This window comes from Microtus ochrogaster, chromosome 15 (genome assembly GCF_000317375.1).
Source record: "Microtus ochrogaster isolate Prairie Vole_2 chromosome 15, MicOch1.0, whole genome shotgun sequence".
NCBI lineage: Eukaryota > Metazoa > Chordata > Mammalia > Rodentia > Cricetidae > Microtus > Microtus ochrogaster.
The window spans coordinates 10,183,340-10,203,707 of NC_022017.1; the positions used below are offsets into that span (position 1 = coordinate 10,183,340).

The window sequence follows — 20,368 nt, forward strand, 5'->3', positions numbered from 1 at the left end:
CTGGGAAGGATTTTTTTTCCTACTGCCTAGGCTGTACAGCAGATAGCTCTGGCCTTCTGGGGAAACAAGTTTGCCATACCTTCACGCTCAGAAGTAGACATCACTTCAGAATCATGGGTCAAGGGAATCAAACAGGAGAGAGACTATGAGCAAGGCAAGGTCTATACTGGGTGGTGAGAGTGTAGGAATGGGTCTCGGGAAAGCTGAGCCTGCTTCTCTCGTTGGCTGACTTAATGGCACGGTCAGTCTTCAGTGTCCTCTGGACATCATGGGTACCTCGGTCAATGCCTGGTCAAGTCCCTTCATGGGCTGTTATAGTATTCACATTTGGTCTGTGGCATCCTATGCCTCTAGTCCTCTAGATGACAGCTAACACCACGGCATGCATGCTGTCTATCTAAGCAGCTGCTAGGCCAGGTGTGCTCCAGTCAAATGCATGTTTTCCTGAATTTTTCCTATTCCCACAAGACTCTGCCCATGATGTCCGTGTGTAAGAACTGGGCTAGGAGGAGTAACCTCAGCATTGGCGGTCGATCAAGCCAGGGGTGGGTGTAGCCAAGGTGCCATGAAAATTTGTTCACAGCCACTGTGAGCAAGCCAGACAGTTCCTGCAACGAATCTTTGGTTTTGAATCCACACAGCTGTGTCTCCCTTGTAATAAATGTTAGGCTGCCTGAAAATATTTCCAAACTCCTGTTAAAGTACAGAAAGGCCTCTGCTTGAAGGGAAACACAAACATCTTCACCCCCAAACTCAGCACTGAATTCTATTTCAGTTCTCCAGAATCTTACCAAAGCCGACTGCACCCCTGCCCCCACCCCGTGCTTTACTAACCATGCCGCAGCATCAGTTGAATGAAAGAGGAATCTCAGCATGTGGGCACCGTTTTGAGGTGGATTTGATGAGCTGTCGGAGGGATATGGGGCCACCAGTGCTGGGAGCCCTTGGGAGGATCTCCTCATTCTGGGCCTGTGACTAAGAACTGTGAATTGATTGCCATTGGTGGGAGGGTCAGTGTCCCTGGGTCCCCAGACCGTTTTAACACAAGGTAAAGCTTGGGTATTGGAGAATCAGGACTTGGCCTTGGTATGTTTGTTACACACGTGCCTATGGGTGGGTGGGAGTCTGAAGACTCCTTTAAAAGGACCGACCAAGAAGCATGACAGCAAGTGGACTCCCACAGGCTCCGCCCCTCACATTAGGGGGCCTCTGGGATCCCGTAAAGGATGGAGAGCAAAAGGCCCTCGGCCTCCCATGATCCCATGGGGCTGCGGTCCTGGGAATGTAGCTTGTGGCTTCAGTGGGAGGATCAAAAGTCTTCTTTATGCCTGAAGTGTTCCTGGGCCTCTTCTCAGGCTTTCTCTGGGTATGGACTTGAGGGTGGAGGCTGGGTTTGGGAGACAGCTTCTCTTAGCCAAGAACACTTAAAGGTTTCTGAGAAAGTCCATCTGGTTCCCTCCCAACTCGTGTGATGTCTGTGTGGCGGGTGTGTCCTCAGCTGGCGATTACGGAGGTAGACAGGGATGGTTTGCACTGGCCGGAAGGCTCTTGTCCGTCACAGACTGGCACTGCCTAGTCATCGCCCAGTCTGGGAAGGAAGATGTCTTTGTAATTCCTGCAGGCCCCACTCCTTGCAATCTCTTGGGGTGCCTGCAACCACATTCGGGGACTGCAGAGGAAGGGGAAAGTAATGAAAAGGGGGGTTCTTCTCCTCCTGGTCTGACGCAGATAGGGAACTGTAGGGAAAGAACATTGGTCACCCCTGTCCCCAGCTTGCCAAACCCAAGAGTAGAGCCTGCTGCTTACTTTGGCATTTGGAAGAAGGAACCAGGCCCTCTCCCATCAGCCCTCACCCTCAAACCTCTCCAATTAGGGAACCCTGACAAATGTTTTCCCTTTGGAGGGTTCTGAGAAAGTGTGGTCTCAGAAGGACAGTGGGGAGTAAATACTGGGTAGTCAGAGTCACACCCCAAGTGAGAGGTCAGAGCTAGGCCTTGGGAGGGAACAGAGTCGCCCAGGATAGGACTGTGTGTGTGGGGGGGGGGAACTGAAGCTAAGCGCGTCCAGCAAAACAAATGACAGGGGCTGTTATTAACCCCTATTGGAACTGAAGGCCATTGCAGGACAGGGGCTTTTCTAGGAAGCATTCATTTCTCTGGATGGCTACCTTGTGCCGCTAGGGAGACCCTGAGCTTTATGTCTAATGGTGCTCGCAGATGTCCGAATGCTTCTGATGTCCAGCGGACTGTTGGATGCTGGTCCTGAGGCTGGAACTGAGTGGGCTGGAGGGCAACCAACCAGTTAGCACGCTTTCTCCCTGGGCCTCTGTAACAGGGGTATGAGGTGAGCAAATCCAATTCCGCCTGTATCCACTGGGTGGTGCCGGTGTGAATGTGCTTGTGAACGTGGGTGTGAAAGGGAACAAGCCAGAGGCTGGACCCTGATTACACTGGTGGTCAGTCGTCATGCCCATTCTCCTTCTGTCTGTGTGTCCTTCTCCTATGTCTGTGTGGGGATGGTAGGTCCTTACAGCCAAGCCCACAGGATGGAGGGTCCAAGGCTAAGCCAGAGACCTTCACCTCTGTCGTTGCTCCCAAGTTCCTCAGGGCATTTGTTCTTGGTTGTGGCAAGTTACACCTTTTACCCCTCTTTTGAGGAGCTCAGTTGGCCCAACCCCTCTCTGGTATATTTAGGGCAGGCCACCTTGGAGCTCTTACGAAGGTCTCGCAGCAATGGGAACAGCCCTCATAAGGTACTATGACCTCATTCCCCACAGGAGACAAGACATTGGCCTGGGATTCCTAGGGCCTCCTCAGCTCTGCTGCTGCCTTCCCTGTACACAGCCCACTGTCCGTGAAGATCCTCGTCAAGGGACTCTTTCGTGGTTCCCGGACAGAGATGGGGATATGTCCTTCCACAGGTTGGGGTGCCTCACAGCAGAGTTTCTGGACCTACTGTCCCTCCTGACTCTTCCATAGACTGTCTCCGGTCCTGCAATGGAGGGATGAGATGCTTCACTGTCTTGGGTCCAGTCCATTCTCAGCTCGCCTTCAGAGCAGAGGCTCTGTCTGGTGGACATTGTACAGTTCTCTCTTTGACAGACAGTACTGCAGGTCCAGGTCTAGGGCCTGGGACACAGGCATGTGTTTCTAGATTTCCAGCTGTGTCCCCTGACTGTCCCGTGCAGTCACTGAGCGGCTGCCTCTAGCACCTCCGCAGACAGACACTGTGGCCACTGCCCACTTCTGGGTCCCAGAAGACCCATTCCCAGGGTGGTCTGGAATGGTACCCTGCTCCTTGCAGGGCCTGTCCTTGTCCGACGCCCTCATCCACTCATCATGTTGTAAGCAGGGATAGCAGCAGGGGATAGTGAGGCAATGCCCTTCTCCAGGGAAGCCGCTCCTACACTCCGGATTTAAGCTCTCATTCTTTCCCCAAAGCCTGGCTGGGGACTGCACCCTGTATACCACCAGTCACCCCAGAAGGACCTCCCCCACCAAGCACTAATTAAGCAAATGCCTTACAGGCTTGCCTACAGCCTGACCTTCTGGAGGCATTCTCTTAATTGAGGCTCCCTCGTCTCAGAAGACTTCAGCTTGTATTGAGTTGACAGAAAGCTCTGTTAGGGCTTCTTCTTTGCTGCTCACTGGTTCCGACCTTCCCAGACGGTGTCTTCCCAGATCGTGTCAGCATCTAGCTCCACCTCCTTAGCGGGCCAGGTCTCTGTACTGCCCCTGTACCACAGCCATACAGGACAGGCTGGGGAGAACATTGCCTAGGAGCCTGCATAGCAAAGGGACCTAAAAGATCTGGGTACCCACAGGCTCTGGACACCCGCAAGGCCTCCTCTGCAGTCCATCACATGCCCAGGGTCTCTCAGGTTCTTCATTGCCATGAGTGTTTTTTCCTGAGGTGGTGGAGGGGTGGGATGGGGTAACTTGTTAGGCTCTATACCTTTTTCCTTAAACACACAGCAGAGATTTCCAGAAAATCTGAGGAAGCCACACTGTCTAGTGTGAACATCGCTCACTTCCACAGGAAATGCAGCAGAAATCTTCCCTGTGCAGCAACCTTGCAAGCAGTGGCCCCCCTCCTAAAGGGGTAGCTGACCCTCACCCAGGGAGATTCTCCAGAGCTACTGAGTACCGGCCTCAGCCCTCTCTCAGACTTCAGAACTGGACGTCTACGGCTAGGGAAGACTGGCTGGGGAATGGGATTTGAGGGCTAGAACACACTGACTGGCTTTGGCACGCTTTTCCTGTGTGTTTATTCTGTGGGGGAGGATGAGCGTAAGGGTATAAGACATAAGGGTAAAAGTGGCCAAGCAGAAGGGTAAAAATGGGGGGGGGGGCGGTGATCTCCACAAAACTTTCAGTTTATATAGCCATGCAGACACGTCAACAGTGCCATTAGTATCAAGCATCCATTTTCTTTTTTTTTAAACATTTATTTATTTATTATGTATACAATATTCTGTCTGTGTGTATGCCTGCAGGCCAGAAGAGGATACCAGACCCCATTACAGATGGTTGTGAACCACCATGTGGTTGCTAATTGAACTCAGGACCTTTGGAAGAGCAGGCAGTGCTCTTAACCTCTGAGCCATCTCTCAAGCATGTATTTTCACAATCACAAAACACTGTGGATCTGGCAAGGAGGCACCTTATGTCTCAGAGGGGGCGTGGCTGTGAAGTTCCTCTGCAGCTGGGAACACAGCCATGGTGGCTATACTAACCTGCAGGCTTGATTTGCATGAGCGTCTAACTGGTTGAGTTAAAATGAATCTCTTCTGGGGACCTTGCTTTTGATTTCAGTAGGGTGCCCAGGTGGGAATTTTTCTCTCTGAAGCTAGTTTTAGTGACTCAGGCCTTTTTCCTGTCTGAAATTAACAAACAGTTAATTTCCTGAGCTATGATCTCATGTTAGTTGAAACCAAGGTGGAGGGTAAATACGGAATATTAGCAGTCTGTTAGGTCAGAGCAGGAGACAGTAGATTCCACCTTCCCGAGTCTGCTGTTGGAGCAGACACATCGCCTGCTGTATGAGGCTCCTTTCTTATCAGTGACTACTGTCAATAAAGAAAGTTTGTGGGGGATTAATTTTATGTAGATTTGGCTATGAGAACAAGAACTTAACTGAATCCTTTTCACACCATGGCTTCACGGTGTAGGGGGGAGGTATCCAGCTGCCCTACAGGACGAGTCGCTTCATACACTGCATGGATACTATAGAAGGGAGAAATGCCATGAGTTCACAGATTTCTACAGGATTGACAGTGACTTATCCAATGGACAAGTGTGCCCGTAGCTCTGTAGAAACGGGATCTCCAGGTGGAGTGTGCGTATACACTCCGTGGATAGTCCAATAGATCTGTCAGCTGTCCGTTTACTGTATAAGACTTGTGGGCTCAGCACAGGTGATAAACTGAGAATCAGTGGAGTTATATTACATCTTGGTCTCATAGCCCATATTCTCAGCCCTGCCCAGCTCTCAATGTGTGTGTGTGTGTGTGTGTGTGTGTGTGTGTGTGTGTTAGAGGGGTCTCTACAGCAGACAGTAGGCTCAGCCCTTATCTCTGGAGAGGAGTGTTGCCCAGGGCATATTAGTGGCCTTTTCCTCTCTGGCAAATTGAATGAGAATGTCCCCATAGGCACATATATTTGGAATACTTGGTCCTCAGTTGGTGAACTTATTTAAGTTTTGAGGTGTCAAAAATCCATGCTATTCGCAGCTGGCTCTCTCTGCCGCGTGCTTGTGGCTCAGATGTAAGGTCTCAGCTACTGCCCCAGTGCCATGCCTGCCTGATACCATGCTCCCCACCATGATGGTTTTGGACTCACCCTTTGGACCTATACGCTCCAATAAACTATTTTTTCTATAAGTTGTCTTGGTCATCGTATCTTATTATAGCAATAGAAAAATAACCAAGACACCCTATGAGTAGAACCGGTAGCCCTCCATCTTCCACCCAAGGGAGTCAGTCTTGAAGATTTGATCCATGGGAGCTGATGATGAAGACATAGCCTGATGGCAGGACATCCACCCACAGGGAACTGAAGGCCTTGCTGGCTCCAAGGAACACACCTCGACATCCATTTAAATTTAATCAAGCTCTGAGAAGAACACAGAGATGAAGGCCAAGGTCAAATCAGAGCTGTGTGAGGACAGTCACACTCATCACACAGAGATGAAGGCCAAGGTCAAATCAGAGCTGTGTGAGGACAGTCACACTCATCACACAGAGATGAAGGCCAAGGTCAAATCAGAGCTGTGTGAGGACAGTCACACTCATCACACAGAGATGAAGGCCAAGGTCAAATCAGAGCTCTGTGAGGACAGTCACACTCACGATTGAGACAGGAAGAAGATAAGAGTCTAAGGCCACTGGTGATCAAGATCCAAGAAAGTCTAAATGTCAAGGAGAAAACAAAGACCCAATATGGCCAGGGACACAGTATAAATGGAGGTTGACACCAAACGATACACCCCGGTACTGAGACCAAATCAAAACCAAGGCTAAGGCCAAGGCGAAATGAGCTCAGCAGAGAGGCTGGCAGGGTAGACCAGCTGGCTTCTGCCTCCACGGTGGGTACCTGCACCACTTGTCTTGTAAACAGCATAGTCTGGTAAGCAGGGTTGGGGTCAGCCTGAGGCTGGGCTAGAATTGGAGTGGACTGAACTGTGTGTGTTTGTGTGTCGGTGAGTGTGTGTTTCAATTCTCCTTCTTCTTTATTTTTAGTTCTTTTGCTAGTTGGTTGTAAGGCAGGATCGTATGTAGCTCAGGCTGCCCTCAAACTTGTTATATGGGCCAAAGCTGATCTTAAACTCCTGAGATTTCTGCCTCCATCTCCTAAATTACTCAACAGGGATGCACTAGTCAGGCTCCTTTAGGGAAACAGACGAACAGAATGTATGAAAGTGGGGGGAAATTATCAGATTGGCTCACACCAGAGACTGGAAAGTTCCAAAACGCCCCCAGGAAGCCAGCGGCTGTGCAACAGTGAGACTCCAGCCCATGCCCGGAGACCCCAGAGTCCCCTGGGGGATCTGATGGTTCAAGCTCACACTCAAAGGCTGAAGAATGGGAAGCATGGTGTCCTTGTGACTGTGTCAGGAAATGGAGCTGCTGGGGAAGGAAGACTCCTTCTTCTCCCATCCTGCAGATTCCTGGTCCATCCTGGCACCCAGCCTGTTGAAGGTACACCCCAATTTGGGGCATACCTTCTCTCCCTACATATTTCTCAGAATACATCACAGACACACTAGAGAAGACCTGTATCCATTCTTTAGGGATGTGTCATGGCTTTTTCTGGGGAGATGTGAACAAATGTTCATTTGCCCCAGCTAGAACACGGATGACAGAGTGAAGAAACCATTCTACCCAAGCCTAGCTTGGTGAGCTGTGAGTTTCTGGGTGTTACTTGCAGGAGCACAGGTGACTCAACGGAGGTGGGGAAGAGCTACTTAGTAACAGAACCATTTAGGACTCTCTGGGGTCAAGTATTGCCTGTGGGGCCTCCATGATATTCCAAGCCCCCTCCCCCCCCCAGGCTGGAAATGGCACACCAGGCCAGAGGCTGAAAGGTTGGATGGTGGCTCAGCCAGAGGAGAACGCCTGGTACCCAGAGGGGTCTGGTTCCCACCTCACAGTCAGGTGCTGAGTTCTGGGCAGTATGGTGGGGCTCCTGGCCCCCACTGGAGCCTCTGTCCTTCCTTCTTACAGATGTGGCAGACCTACCTAGGGTTTAAAGTCCCTGTCTCCTACATCACCTTTACCTACACAGCAACATTCCCCTCGTTCAGCACCCCTATCCATTAGGGCCTGGTCAGCAATCTTCAGAGACTTGGGGTGGGGGAACAATTACTCAGGTGTGTGAGAGGGGGCAGTCCTACAGCATGTCAAGGAAGATCAAGAAAATTCCTTCTTTAATACCCTGTTCCCTGGGCCGGAGGGAGGGTGGAGAGTCTGGACTTTGGAAGAATAAAGCTCTCAGAAACTTCACTTACTGTTCGTTTGCTTGTTTTTGATTTCTTTTTTTGTGCTTCTTGTGGGGCTATTTTTGTATGTTTGGTTTTTGTTTATTTTGTTACTATTTTGATTGTTTTTTAAAGAGAGAAAAAAAAGAACATAAAATTGGGTGTGTAGGGAGGTGGGGAGGATCTGGAAAGAATTAGGGGAGGGAAAACACGATCAAAATAAGATGTATAAAATTTTTTTTCAGTTCAAAAAAGCTATTGTATACTGGGCAGTGGTGGCACATGCCTTTAATCCCAACATTCGGGAGCAGAGGCAGGCCAATTTCTGTGAGTTCGAGGCCAGCCCGGTCTACAAGAGCTAGTTCCAGGACAGGCTCCAAAACTACAAAGAAACCCTGTCTCGAAAAACAAAACAAAGCCATTGTAAAATGGAATTTTTCAGGGGTGGGGTACATTCAGAAAACCGCTGTTTCACACAGTACACAAGCCCCTGAGGCAGGGTACAGTCTAACTTAATGAAGTGTGCTGCACAGCAGCTAAGAGGTGGAAAACAATATATATAAACAATCTATATCTGGCTCCTCTGTTGCCACAGTAAAAGAAGTGGGCAGCCGCATTCCTGCCTGTGACCTCAGGAGGACAATCTCTAGGGTTAGGCAGCTCTGTAGGGCTCTGGCGAGGAGCTCAGAAGGATGCCTGTAGTGGTTTTCCAGTTGATTTAGGGATGGGCAGTTGGACTGAGGCTCTAGGAGTTTTAGACTCTCAGTTTCTCAATGTTCGGGGTCAGCTTTTCCAGCTGGGCTCACTCCCGGCAGGGAGGGGTGTAGCTTTGGGAAGACTGGGTGTAGAGGGCAAACTTAGCCTGAAGTGTTTGCCACTGGGATTCGAGCAGGCTCCACCAGCTTCTTTCCGGAAGAACAAGGGCTTGTCAAAGTCAGGGAGCCTGTACCCAGTGGACCTAGTGGCCGGGTAGCTTACGGGTTTCTGGAGGATCACCAGGCCCTCTTTGGTCCTGGCCACTCCTGTCTCATTAGTCACTGCTCTTGCTCAGCCTGTGTCCTTCTAGTCTACCCCTGTACTGGCTCTTTAGGGTCAGGCTTTGGCTTTGTTATGATTTCTGTTGCTATGAAGAGGCACCATGACCACAGTGTATTATCGTCATTATTGTTACTATTATTTCCTTCTTATTAAGGAAAAACATTTAATTGGGATGGTTTATGTTTTCAGAGGTTTAGTCCATTATCATCATGGTGCAACATAGTGGCACGCAGGTAGACATGGCTCTGGAGATGGACCTGAGACTCCTACATCTTGACTTGCAGGTAATAGAAAGTGGCCTGTGTCACTGGACACGGCTTGAGCATACATCAGACCTCAAAGCCCACCTCCACAGTGACGAACTTCTCCAACAAACCCACACCTCCTAACAGTGCCACTCCATTGGGAAGCCATTTTCTTTTAAATTACCATGCCCTAACCCCCAAAGGACTGTAGCTATATCATAATGCAAAAATGCATTTAGTCCAACTTCAAAAGTCCCCATTGTAGTTTGAATTTTCTTTGGGCCACCAATCAGCTCCCAAATAAAGACGCAGAGACTTATTATTAATGAGCTTAGCTTTGTCCCACTAGCTCTTTGAACTTAATTTTTAAAAAAGATTTATTTGTTATGTATACAGTGTTCTGCCTGCATGTATGCCTCCAAGGCAGAAAAGGGCACAGGTCCCATTACCGATGGCTGTGAGTCACCGTATAGGTGCTGGGGATTGAACTCAGGACCTCTGGGAGAGCAGCCAATGCTCTTAACCTCTGAGCCAGCTCGCCAGCCCTCTTTTAACTTAATTTAACCTGTTGCTATACATCTACGTTTTGTCTCAGGACTTTTGACCTTTCTTTTGTTCTGTATGTTCTACTTTCCTGCTTCCTCCATGTCTGGCTGGCCGGCCCCTGGCATCTCCCTGGCATCTCCTTTTCTTTCTTCCCTGAGCCTAAATTCCTCCTCCTACTTACTCTCCCTGCCCAGAAGTCCTGCCTATACCTCCTCCCTTGCTATTGGCCATTCAGTTTTTTATTAGACCAATCAGGTACCTTAGGTAGGTAAAGTAAAACAGCAACACATTTTTACATAGTTAAGCAAATGTAATACATCTTTACAGAGTTAAACAAATGCAATACATCTTCACATAGTTAAACAAATATTCTGCAATGCCCCATAGTCTATCACAGTCTCAACAATGTTTTAAAATCCAAAGTTCAAAGTCTCTTTGCATCTCTTAACTATAATCTCCTATAAAATCAAAGTCAAAAAACAGACCACATACTTCCAATATATAAAGGCACAAGATATACATTACTGTTTCAAAACAGGGAAGGGAGCATAGTGAGGAAATACTGAACCAAACAATACCAAAAAACAGTTGGTAAACTCCAAACTCTGCATCTCTACTTCTGATGTCAAAACACTTTTCAGATCTCTAACTCCTTTCAGCTTTGTTAACTGAAACACACTTCTTCTTCTTGGGCTGGTTCCACTCCCGTTAGCAGCTCTCCTCAGCAGCTATCCCAGGGCTCTGGCATCTCCAAAATCTTGGGTTCTCAAGGCAATCCAGATTTCACCTTCACAACTTTACACCTGTCCTTTCTAGGCCTCCATTTAGGGTGGCATGCAGGCAGACAAGGTACTGGAGCTGAGAGTCTTGATACGCAGGCAACAGGAAGTGGTCTGTCTCACTGGGCGTAGCTTGAGCATATATGAGACCTCAAAGACCACCTCCACAGTAACACACTTCCTCCAACAAGGCCGCATCAAATCCTCCTAATAGTGCCACTCCCTTTGGGGACCATTTTCTTTCAAACCACCACAGGCTCCCTCCAAGTTGCTGCATAAGAGAGACAGTAGACACCTACAGCAAAAGGACATAGCCCTTAAGCAGTGACATTCCAAGTACTGCTGCATACAGCCTCGGGCCCTGGGGAGGAGTTCCTGTTTTGTGGTGAACCAGAATTAGACATTCCAGGATTAGGAGCTGAGCAGGCCACAGCTCTCCAAGCAGGGGCCCCCAACTGAGAACCTTTGGTAGGATGGGCCGTGTCTTAGTTAGGGGTTTTATGGCTGTGAAGAGACACCTAGAACATAGCAGCTCTTACAAAGGAAAACATGCTATTGGAGTGGTTTGCTTACAGTTTCAGAGGTTCAGTCCATTATCATCACAATGGGGCGCTGACAGCATGCAGGTAGCTGTGGTGCTGGAGTAACTGCAAGTCCTGCATCTTGCAGGCAACAGGAAGTTAACTGAAACACTTGGTGGTGTCCTGATCATAGGCAATCTCAAAGCCTGCCTGTTGTAATTTAGAAAAAATGGCACAAGAGAGAAAGACGCCTTGTGACAAAGCTCAGGTGGAGGGATTGTTTGTTTGTTTTTTAATTGGGGGGGAATGAATGGAAAAAGAGGGGAAGGGAGAAGGGAGACCGGTCTCTGAGGACAGGAGTAGTAGGAGAGAAGAGAGGAGAGAGAGACAGAGACAGAGAGGGACAGACAGACAGATGGAGACCGAGAGAGATGGGAGGTGGGCAGGGCCCTTTTAAAAGGGAACATAGTGAATGCGCACAGGTCAGGTGCTCTTAGTGGCTACAGCTGAGGACATATACCCCAAGGTCAGGCCAGTACAGATGCCTGAATACACTGCCCCCACAGTAACACACTTCTTTCAACAAGACCATATCCACTCCAACAAGGCCACACTTTCTAATAGTGCCGTCCCCTATGAGATTATGGGGACCAGGTACATTTAGACTACCACAGGAGGGAACAGAGATCTATGTTTGTCCCTGCTATGACAGCAAAAATATTGACAGGCTGGTGACATGCGGTTCGTGAACGAATTCACCAAGGCAAAAAGGAAGAAGTATAGGGTGTATTAGAGACCCTGGCACAGGCGCCGTAGGCTGAATGGTGAAGAGACAACGCTGTGCAGAGGCATTCCAGGGGCTGCTTCTGCAGGGTATAGAATTCTGCTCAAGCAGTCAGGTGGTATCTGAATGTCACCATGCCCTGGTTGTGTTGGCCCTTTAGGGATAGACAGGTATGGAGCTCACATCTGGTCTTGCTAAGGAGTGAGGACCGTCTCCTCTCAGGACTGCAGATGTAGCTTATTAGGGTGCTGCCCTTCTGAGAGTCTGAGTTACTCACTGAAGAGTGGATCTCCTTACAGTGATGTTGGGAAGCCCTGAGACAGACCACAGCAAGGCTTGCTCAGGGAAACTGTAACAGCGCCCCAGACCTAAGCACCCTTACACTGATTCCATGATGACCATACCATTCAGGCTGTAAAGAGATATAGACAGCCCCGCCTGCCAAAACTAAAACAAAGCCCTAACTTGTCAAAGTCCATACTTCTGTGAAAGTCCTTAAGCTGGGTTTTTGGCTTCTGTAGGTCCACTTCTGGCTAACTGATCTTATTAACTGAAGTGTGTCAACCCAGAACATCTTAAAAGCTTATCCTGAGGAAGGCTCAGTACTACAGTGGGATCCTGAACACTCAGCGTAGTTGCTGGCTGGTTATTTTTGATTGGCTTAAACTATGTCCTAGCAGTCTTCTCTGGTGAATACCCCACAATGTAACTTTGTCCGGCCCTGCTTGGAGATACAATGTATTTGCCAAGGTTCTCTAGAGGAACAGAGCTGATGACTTGAACATACTTACTAGAGTAGCCTGCAGCCTGTGGCTTGGCTAGTTCAACAGTGGCTGACTCCCAAGGGAAAGTCCAAGAAGCTGGTAGTTTCCAGTCTATCAAGAAATCCTCCCACGTATTCCCAGCTCCATTGGTTTTGGTTGATTTCAGATGTAGACAAGTTGACAACCAAGACCAGCTATCATAGTCCTGAACCTAGACTCCTTGGATCTGAGAAATCCCAGCACTGGTCCATCGCCATCATTATTTCAAGGATCTGAACACACTCCAAATGAGGACAGCAATTTCTGCTGCCAAGGCTGCCTCTGGACCAGAAGTCATCACATGGGACATGACAACAATAACTTCCTCCCAGTGAGGCAAGACAAAAGAATAGGGACAACTATGGGGACTTGGTGAAGGAAAGGAGCCCCAACCCAGGAGTCAGGTTGAAGCCTCTCACCAACTGGGAAGCAAGAGCTCTGCAGTTAAAAGCACTGGGTGCCCTCGCAGAGGACCTGGGTTCAGGGCCCAGCACCACATGGCAGCTCACAGATAACTCTGCCACTCTATTTTCAGGGATCCAATGGCCTCTTCTGACCTCCTCAGACACCTCATGCATGCACAGGGTGTACATACATACAAGCAGACAAACATTTGAACCCAAAAGCATGCGTACCAAGAAGTGTGGCGTGTGTGTGTTTTCACGCGCACGCGTGTGTGTACACGCGCTAAGGCAGGACTTCACAGACACATAAATGACTCTACTTCTTGAAGAACTCTGACACATTCCCTTGTTTTGATTGGATAGGCCGCACTCAACTGCATGACAGCATTTATTTATTTGTTTGTTTATTTATTTACTTGATTGTTCAAGACAAGGTTTCTCCATGTAGCATTAGAGCCTGTCCTGGAACTTGTGCTGTAGACCAGGCTGGCTTCAAACTCACAGAGCTTCGCCTGCCTCTGCTTCCTGAGTGCTGGAGTTAAAGGCGTGTGGAGTGGTTGAATCACATCTTTAATCACAGTATTCAAGTAACTGAGGCAGGCTGATCTCTTTGAGATTGAAGCCAACCTGGTCTACTAGTGAGTTCCTGTCACAAAACAAAACACACACACAAACAAACAAACAAACAAACAAAATGAAAAAACTCACAAATAAACGACCCACTCAGAAGCATCACAGTTTTGTTTGTTTGTTTGTTTTTGTTTAAGTGCACAGTTCACACTTCTAAAACACACAGAATGGCCAGGGAGGTATTACACATCTATAACCCTAACACTTTGGAGGCAGAGGTCAGAGGACTGCAACAGAAGCAAGGCCCAATATGGAAGATCATTCCAGAATCCTTATTCAAGTTTCAAGTCCCAACCAACACCTGGGCCACATTCCTGGATCTATACGTGTCCAGGGCAGGAGGTTGCAAGGACAAGGGCTTCCCTGGTTGGGTAATAACTCTACCTTAGAATATCTTTACCTTGACAAAATCTTGGATCTTCAGGACCTTCCAGGGTGTGGAGTAATGTTCATAGCACCCAAATATCCAGGGTGCTGCCCATATTCCATGAGGACCCCATGGCGTTGACCATATGGGCTCTGGTCATCTCTGGGGCAGTGACCCCCCCCCCGAGGACAAAAGGAAAGAGCAGTGATGGATTACTGGTCGTCCCTTCCCAGTGGTGACATCCAGTATGGACTGGGACCCCAGGAGAGGCAGGGTGAGAAACTGGTTGCTCTGAGTCAGGCCATGAGCCCCTGCAGTAAATGGCGTCCAGCTCTGGATTTAAAGAATCTGAGCCGGGGGGGGGGAGGGGGCTGGAGAGATGGCTCAGTGGTTAAGAGCAGGTGGTAGCAGCTCACACCTTTAATCCCAGCACTCAGGGAGGCAGAGACAAGTGGATATCTGTGAGTTCCAGGCCAGCCTGGTCTACAGTATGAGTTCCAGGACAGGCTCTAAATCTAAGGAGAGGGGCTGGAGAGATGGCTCAGAGGTTCTTCCAGAGGTCCTGAGTTCAATTCCCAGCAACCACATAGTTGAACACAATTATCTGTAATGAGATCTGGCGCCCTCTTCTGGCATGTAGGTGGAGCACTGTATACATAATAAATTAAAAAAAAAAAAAGAAAGAATCTGGCAGGGCAAGACCTATCCACCATTGAGGGCTCGCCTCCTTGGCTGATCCCTTCCCCCAACACAATCAAGGGCTCTTGGGAAATGGAGGAACCCTCTCTCTGCCCCCAGTATCAGCTCTGAGGGAAGGCCCACCCAAACCAAGGGATACACCACTGCGATCTGGGTAACATAAGATAGCTATGGGACTGGCTGAAAGGGCAGAGATGTGGGTCAGCAGTCAGGCCTCAGTGGACTCAGGGTAGCAAAAGAAAAGTGAAGTTCTTGGCTAGGAAGACAAAGGGTTTATTGAAATCAACTTTGAGCAGCATGTAGGGGAAACCCATAGGCGCCCAGAGATTCGTGTGTAAACAGCATGGGCACAATGCCTTGGAATCCTTCCCCTTCCCGGTACTGTCCACATGCCTCCAGAACCAAGAACAGCAAGCCACAGCAGAATGGCATTCTGAAGGACGTGGTGATGGGGGCTATAAAGTTGAAGCAGAGTGGCCCACACCCTAACCCCACTTCAGGGTTTTTATAACTCATAATTCATCATGAGAGGGCTCCAGGAAGGAGAGGATAGGAAGATGAGGGCCGGAGTGGCAGGAAGGACCATCACAACCAGGCCTTCAGGAGAACCGACCCCAGGCTAAACAGAAGCACCCCTGCCAGGGTCCAAATGCTGCCCCCAGTGGCACCTGCTGCATTGAAGAGGTCTGTAGTGGCGCCTGTCGCATTGCAGAGGTCTGTGTTACAGCAGAAAATCTTGGAGTTGACAGTGAAGCCCAGGACTTCCAGAGTTTCAGGATACTCCTTATCGGGGCAGGTGGGAGAGCAGAACTTGCTTATTAATGTCATTTTGTAAGATTCTGTAAGACATCAGGGAGTGATCTCACAGGGTACGCAGGAACAACTCAGCACCCCAAAGTCTGGGGCACTTGCCACCAGGTCTGGATGGCCCAGCCTTGCCTCTAAGTCACATTGAAGTTGGACATGGTAGTTTACACTTGTAATCCCAGAACTTGGAAAACTAAGGCAGGAGGATTGTTATGAGTTCAGATCCATCCAGGGCTACATGGCAAGTTCTAGAGCAAGCATGAGGCTGGAATTTCAATCATCAGAACCCATGTCAAAGATAGGCAGGCATGGTAGCCTACTTGTAGTCTTAGTGCTCCTGAGGCAGACACTGGAAGTCCTGAGGTAAGTTCACTGACTAGACTAGCTGAATCTGCAAGCTTGGGGTTCAGTGGGAGACCCTGCCTCAGTAAATAAAACAGTCGTCAAGGAAGATGCCCAGTGTCAACCTCTGGGCTCCACACACTTGTGCCCCTAGTGCACGTGCATCCACACTTGTCTACACACAAGCACTTACACACCATGTGCTGGGAAAGCAGCTCAGTCAGTAAAGTGTTTGCCACACGGAAGCATGAGGACCCGCGGTCCATCCTCAGCACACATGCAAAAGCCAAGCGTGGGAGTGCGCATCTAATTTCTGTGCTGGAGAGGTGGAGCAGGAGCTTTCACCAGCCCCACTGGCCTGGGGGGGGCAAATCCCAGGTTCCACATGGTAGTTCACAACCATCCATAACGCCAGTTCCAGGGAACCCATCAAACATTCCTTTGCATGAAATGAAACAAATAAAGCTTAAAACTAGACAGTACGTGAGGAATGATACTTAAGGTTTTCCTCTGTGTTCGCCATATGTACACACGTGTACACCCACACTCATGGGCAAACACACAACACACACACAGACATGGCACAGTGCAAGATCACCCACACGGTGGCTTCGCACAAAGGGCAGCCAGGAAGAGCTGTTCCCCAAGAAGTTGTATCTAGGAGACCTACTCCAGGAGACAGCCAGGCTGTGAGAAGGAGCAGGAAACCGGATAGCAGGTTGAGCAACTCCTGCTTTGTCTATCTGGAGGGTAAGCCTGGAAACTGACTCTGTGGGGGATCTACCGTGTCCTAACGTCTCCCAAGTCTTTCCTTTAGCCTAAATCTTCTGATTCCTTCATTACATGCAAAGAGTCACTAAATGCCCCCCAGTTCTCCAGGTCCTTGATGGAGCCCGTAGGGCCCTAGACATAGGGTAAGGACAGAAGCCCCACATGACTAGTACGGGTGGGGGAGGGGAAATGATGATATCCATGCATGCCATAGGGGCAGCCCTGCTCAAGAATCTACCTCCCAGCACATACCTGGACCCCAGGGCACACCCCACAGCCTGCTGCCCCTACAGGAGCCCCACTCCAATCCCAGGAGGCCCCTGCTTGGAGGGAGGGGAACTATGGCCCACAAACAACTGTAGCCCACAAGTGCTTGGAACTTTCCTCCCAAGCCCCACCCCGCTACACATCTTCATACAGGCCACGGGGAACTCACCCACAGTGGATTCCATTTCCTGAGTAACGCAGACGCCGTTAGTGTAGGAGCAGGTGGCTGGTTGGCAAGTCTCAGGTTTGGCGGCCCCTATGCACTGGTAGCAGCTCAACCCCTGAGCTGAGAAACAGGCCAATACGTGAGGGTCAGGGCATGCTCTTCCTAAACTTGACCCCTGCTCTGCACCTGGCTTTACTTCCTCACAGCTGCTGGGCTATATATAGGACAGAGCAGGGACACCCCTCCTCAGTCACCTCCACCAAAAACAGGTGTGAACCAAGAGCCACAGCTCTTCAGATAGGCTGGGTATTGCTGTCGCAGGCAGCCAGCCGCAGGATAGACCTGGACCCCAAGAGGTAATAGAGAAACAGTCCTCATCGCAGAAGGATTTGGGTACCTCCTGTCTGCTGAGATGGTGAGTGGATGAGGGAGTAGGTACCAGGGCATACAAGGGCCTCCAGATGGGGAAGACTGTTCTGACCTGTTGTATAACAGGGCACTGGACTTCCCAGAAGACAGCTGCAAAGTCAGGGTTCACCATGAGACCTCCCCTTATACAGGTGTAACTGTAAGTATGGAGGTTTCTGAGGGCTCTTAAAGAAGTTCTAGCACTGGGGGCTTCATGTGGCTTGCTTAGAGGATACAACAGGGTCAAATGTAATAATGTAAGGAATGCCAAAAGTTGAAGGTGCCATAAACTCCTTCACTTGGCAGTTGGGCCAGGAAAAGAAGCCTCTGCCAGTTTGCGTACATAAAGGCTGGCTGGGAGGCAAGGGCAGCAGGGTACTCTGAGGACAGGGGCCCTTGGTGGCCAGGGTTTGCTTGGGCCTCAAGAAAGAAATGAGAGAGGGATGGAGGGTGCACTTATTCTGAGGTGATGGGTCCTGAGGAGTGTGGGGCTGCAGCTCACAGACAGAACCCCACACTCCTACTAACTGGCAGTTTAGAGGCCCAGGAAGCCACCCCAGCACATGAGAGTTCACCCACCACCAACCAACCCACACAGGGCACCCCCCATGACTCCAGTACACCTCAGGCACTGGGCACACAATGAAAATGCCAGGGTACCCTCAACTCTGAGGCCCTTTTCCATCTCACCTTTCTCTGCACACAGTAGGCTCACCAGCAGGAGGAACACACCGGTCTTCATAGTGTGGGAACTGTTCGTCCTAGAAGAAGGGGGTACACAGACAAGACCTTGAGAGTTGGAGCCAGTTAATAGCAAACCCCCCAATCATATCCCTGGGGCTCTCACATGTCCTGGACATGGCTCAGTCACCCAATCTTCCCCACTGGCAGCCCTCCACATGGCTTCCCTGAGGAACAGGCGTCTGCGTCTCCTGTCCGCTCAGCTTTTCCTTCCTAATCCCCAGCTTCCACCCACAGTCATATCCATCCTGAGGGCCTCTCCCTACGCATGCCACCCAGCAGCCCCATCCTAATTCCTTTCCTCACAGCCTCTCTGTGACCAGGCTGCAGGCAAGTTGCAAAGTTCCAGCTAGATGCGGGCAGAGATGAGCAACTCGGTTTATGAAATACCCTCCCTCAGCTCCTCCCAACAGGTGTCCTAAAAAGGAAGGGTTTCCGGTAGGTACTTCCTCCAGGCTATGTTTATTGCCTAAGAATTAGCTAGGCTCCTCAGAGACCTGGGTGAGCCAGATCTGGCCAGCTCTTAGGGAGGGACCATGCTGGTACTGGAAGGCTAGGAAGAGCTGAAGAACAAGAGAAAAGTGGTCAGTGTTGTCTCTCTTTCAGAAAGCAAGGGAAGGAGGCAACTTACCCAGCCTCTTCCTGTTTCTAAATGAAAGGTATATCGGGGTTACTGTGACTCAGAGCCCCACTGTCTTCCTTACTGTAAGCAGGTAAGCAGCTGACAGGCACAGGGTGCTTGGCTCTGGTGAAGAAGCCCCCAGCGGGGTCATGTACTCACAGTGTAAGAGCCCTGAGCCAAGAACTGATAACTGGGGTGGGAGAGTGTTTCATATATTTAGGTGACATCTGGGGCTTCAGGTGCCATTGGCATTTTGTGGCTAGAACCAGGCCCAAGACAGTTTTATGTAGAGGATGAATGACCTTAGCATCCCCACTACTGCCCAGTACAAAAAAAAAAAAAAAAAAAAAATCATGTTCATTTTCCCTGGCAATCCAGTTTGGCATGCTGCGTGTCCCTACATCTATGAGGTCCAGGTCCAAGGTGTCCCACAAAGGACCTGAGTTTCCTTGACATGGTATTCCAAGATTTAAAACTTTTCTATAATGAGCCAAGTATTGATAGCAGCTGGGGCTTGGGCCTGGCATGAGCAGCAAGCCAGAGACTGAGTTCCCTAACTTCATGGAACTTAGAGCCCAGTGAGTGGCCACACTTAGTGCCTGCAGGTGACAGAGATGAGACCAGGAAGACTGGGCCCAGAAAGAGAGCTGAGCTGGAAGGTCATCCCGAGACAACACAACAGCAAAAGAACGGGTGTACTCAGAGGCCAGAGGCCAACCAAGTCCCAAAGAGGAACCCAGAAGCAGTAAAGTGAAGCCCATTCACTGAAGAAGGCCAGTCTCCAAAGGGAAGGAAGCCAGAGGCTCAGAGAACGGTGGTGGATTCTCCGGATGGAAGCTGAAGGGCAGAAATAGGAGTCTCTCTCTTTCTAGGAAGGACCATCAGTTGTTTCTGGCTGGGGCCACCTGTGTTCCTCTAACTCCAGGGCCCAGGTTTGTCTAATCAACACACAGCTCTCCACCTTAACACCAAGAACAGCCCCTCCCTGTTCTTGCACTCTGCAATCTATGAGGCAATCAGAACAGTTCACCACCAGCACCACTCCACCCCTCCACACCCCAGAACAGTGGTGGGAGGAAGAAAGAAATCAGGAAAAGCTTTCTATGTGACACCTTGGCACACTGCCCCAGGCATCGGCTCATGCAGAACCAAGTGCAGGCAATGCCAAGAGCAGCAGCCGGCAAGCACCTGTTCACTTAACATATTCCATGGGAAAATGTGAGCAGACATAGGGCATCAATGACAGACCCTAGGTACCATCCCGCCCAATTTTATCTTGGTGAGCCAGTGTGTTTCTGGGGTTTAGTTACGGAGCATGGGTGAGGTCAGGTCACTGAGAGAAACACAGAAAACAGTTATTGTTTAATCCCAGCACTCGGGAGGCAGAGGCAGGCGGATCTCTGTGAGTTCGAGACCAGCCTGGTCTACAAGAGCTAGTTCCAGGACAGGCT

The 20,368-nt window shown here is 49.8% G+C and overlaps 1 protein-coding gene across 3 annotated transcripts in view; it reads right to left on the bottom strand.

Annotated features, from left to right (window-relative positions):
* Positions 1 to 14,822: 14,822 nt before the first annotated feature.
* Positions 14,823 to 20,368, bottom strand: part of LOC101984659 (lymphocyte antigen 6A-2/6E-1-like) — a 24,389-nt gene continuing 18,843 nt past the window's right edge. The window contains exons 1-4 of one of the 3 annotated variants that reach the window (XM_005354045.3): positions 18,602 to 18,669; positions 18,245 to 18,315; positions 17,150 to 17,266; positions 14,823 to 15,632 (exon numbers count right to left, since the gene is read on the bottom strand). In XM_005354045.3, coding sequence (XP_005354102.1) covers positions 15,379 to 15,632; positions 17,150 to 17,266; positions 18,245 to 18,296 — 423 coding nt within the window. In that variant the 5' untranslated portion in view covers positions 18,297 to 18,315; positions 18,602 to 18,669 and the 3' untranslated portion in view covers positions 14,823 to 15,378. The other 2 variants (XM_026782747.1, XM_026782748.1) reach the window with 2 other exon arrangements.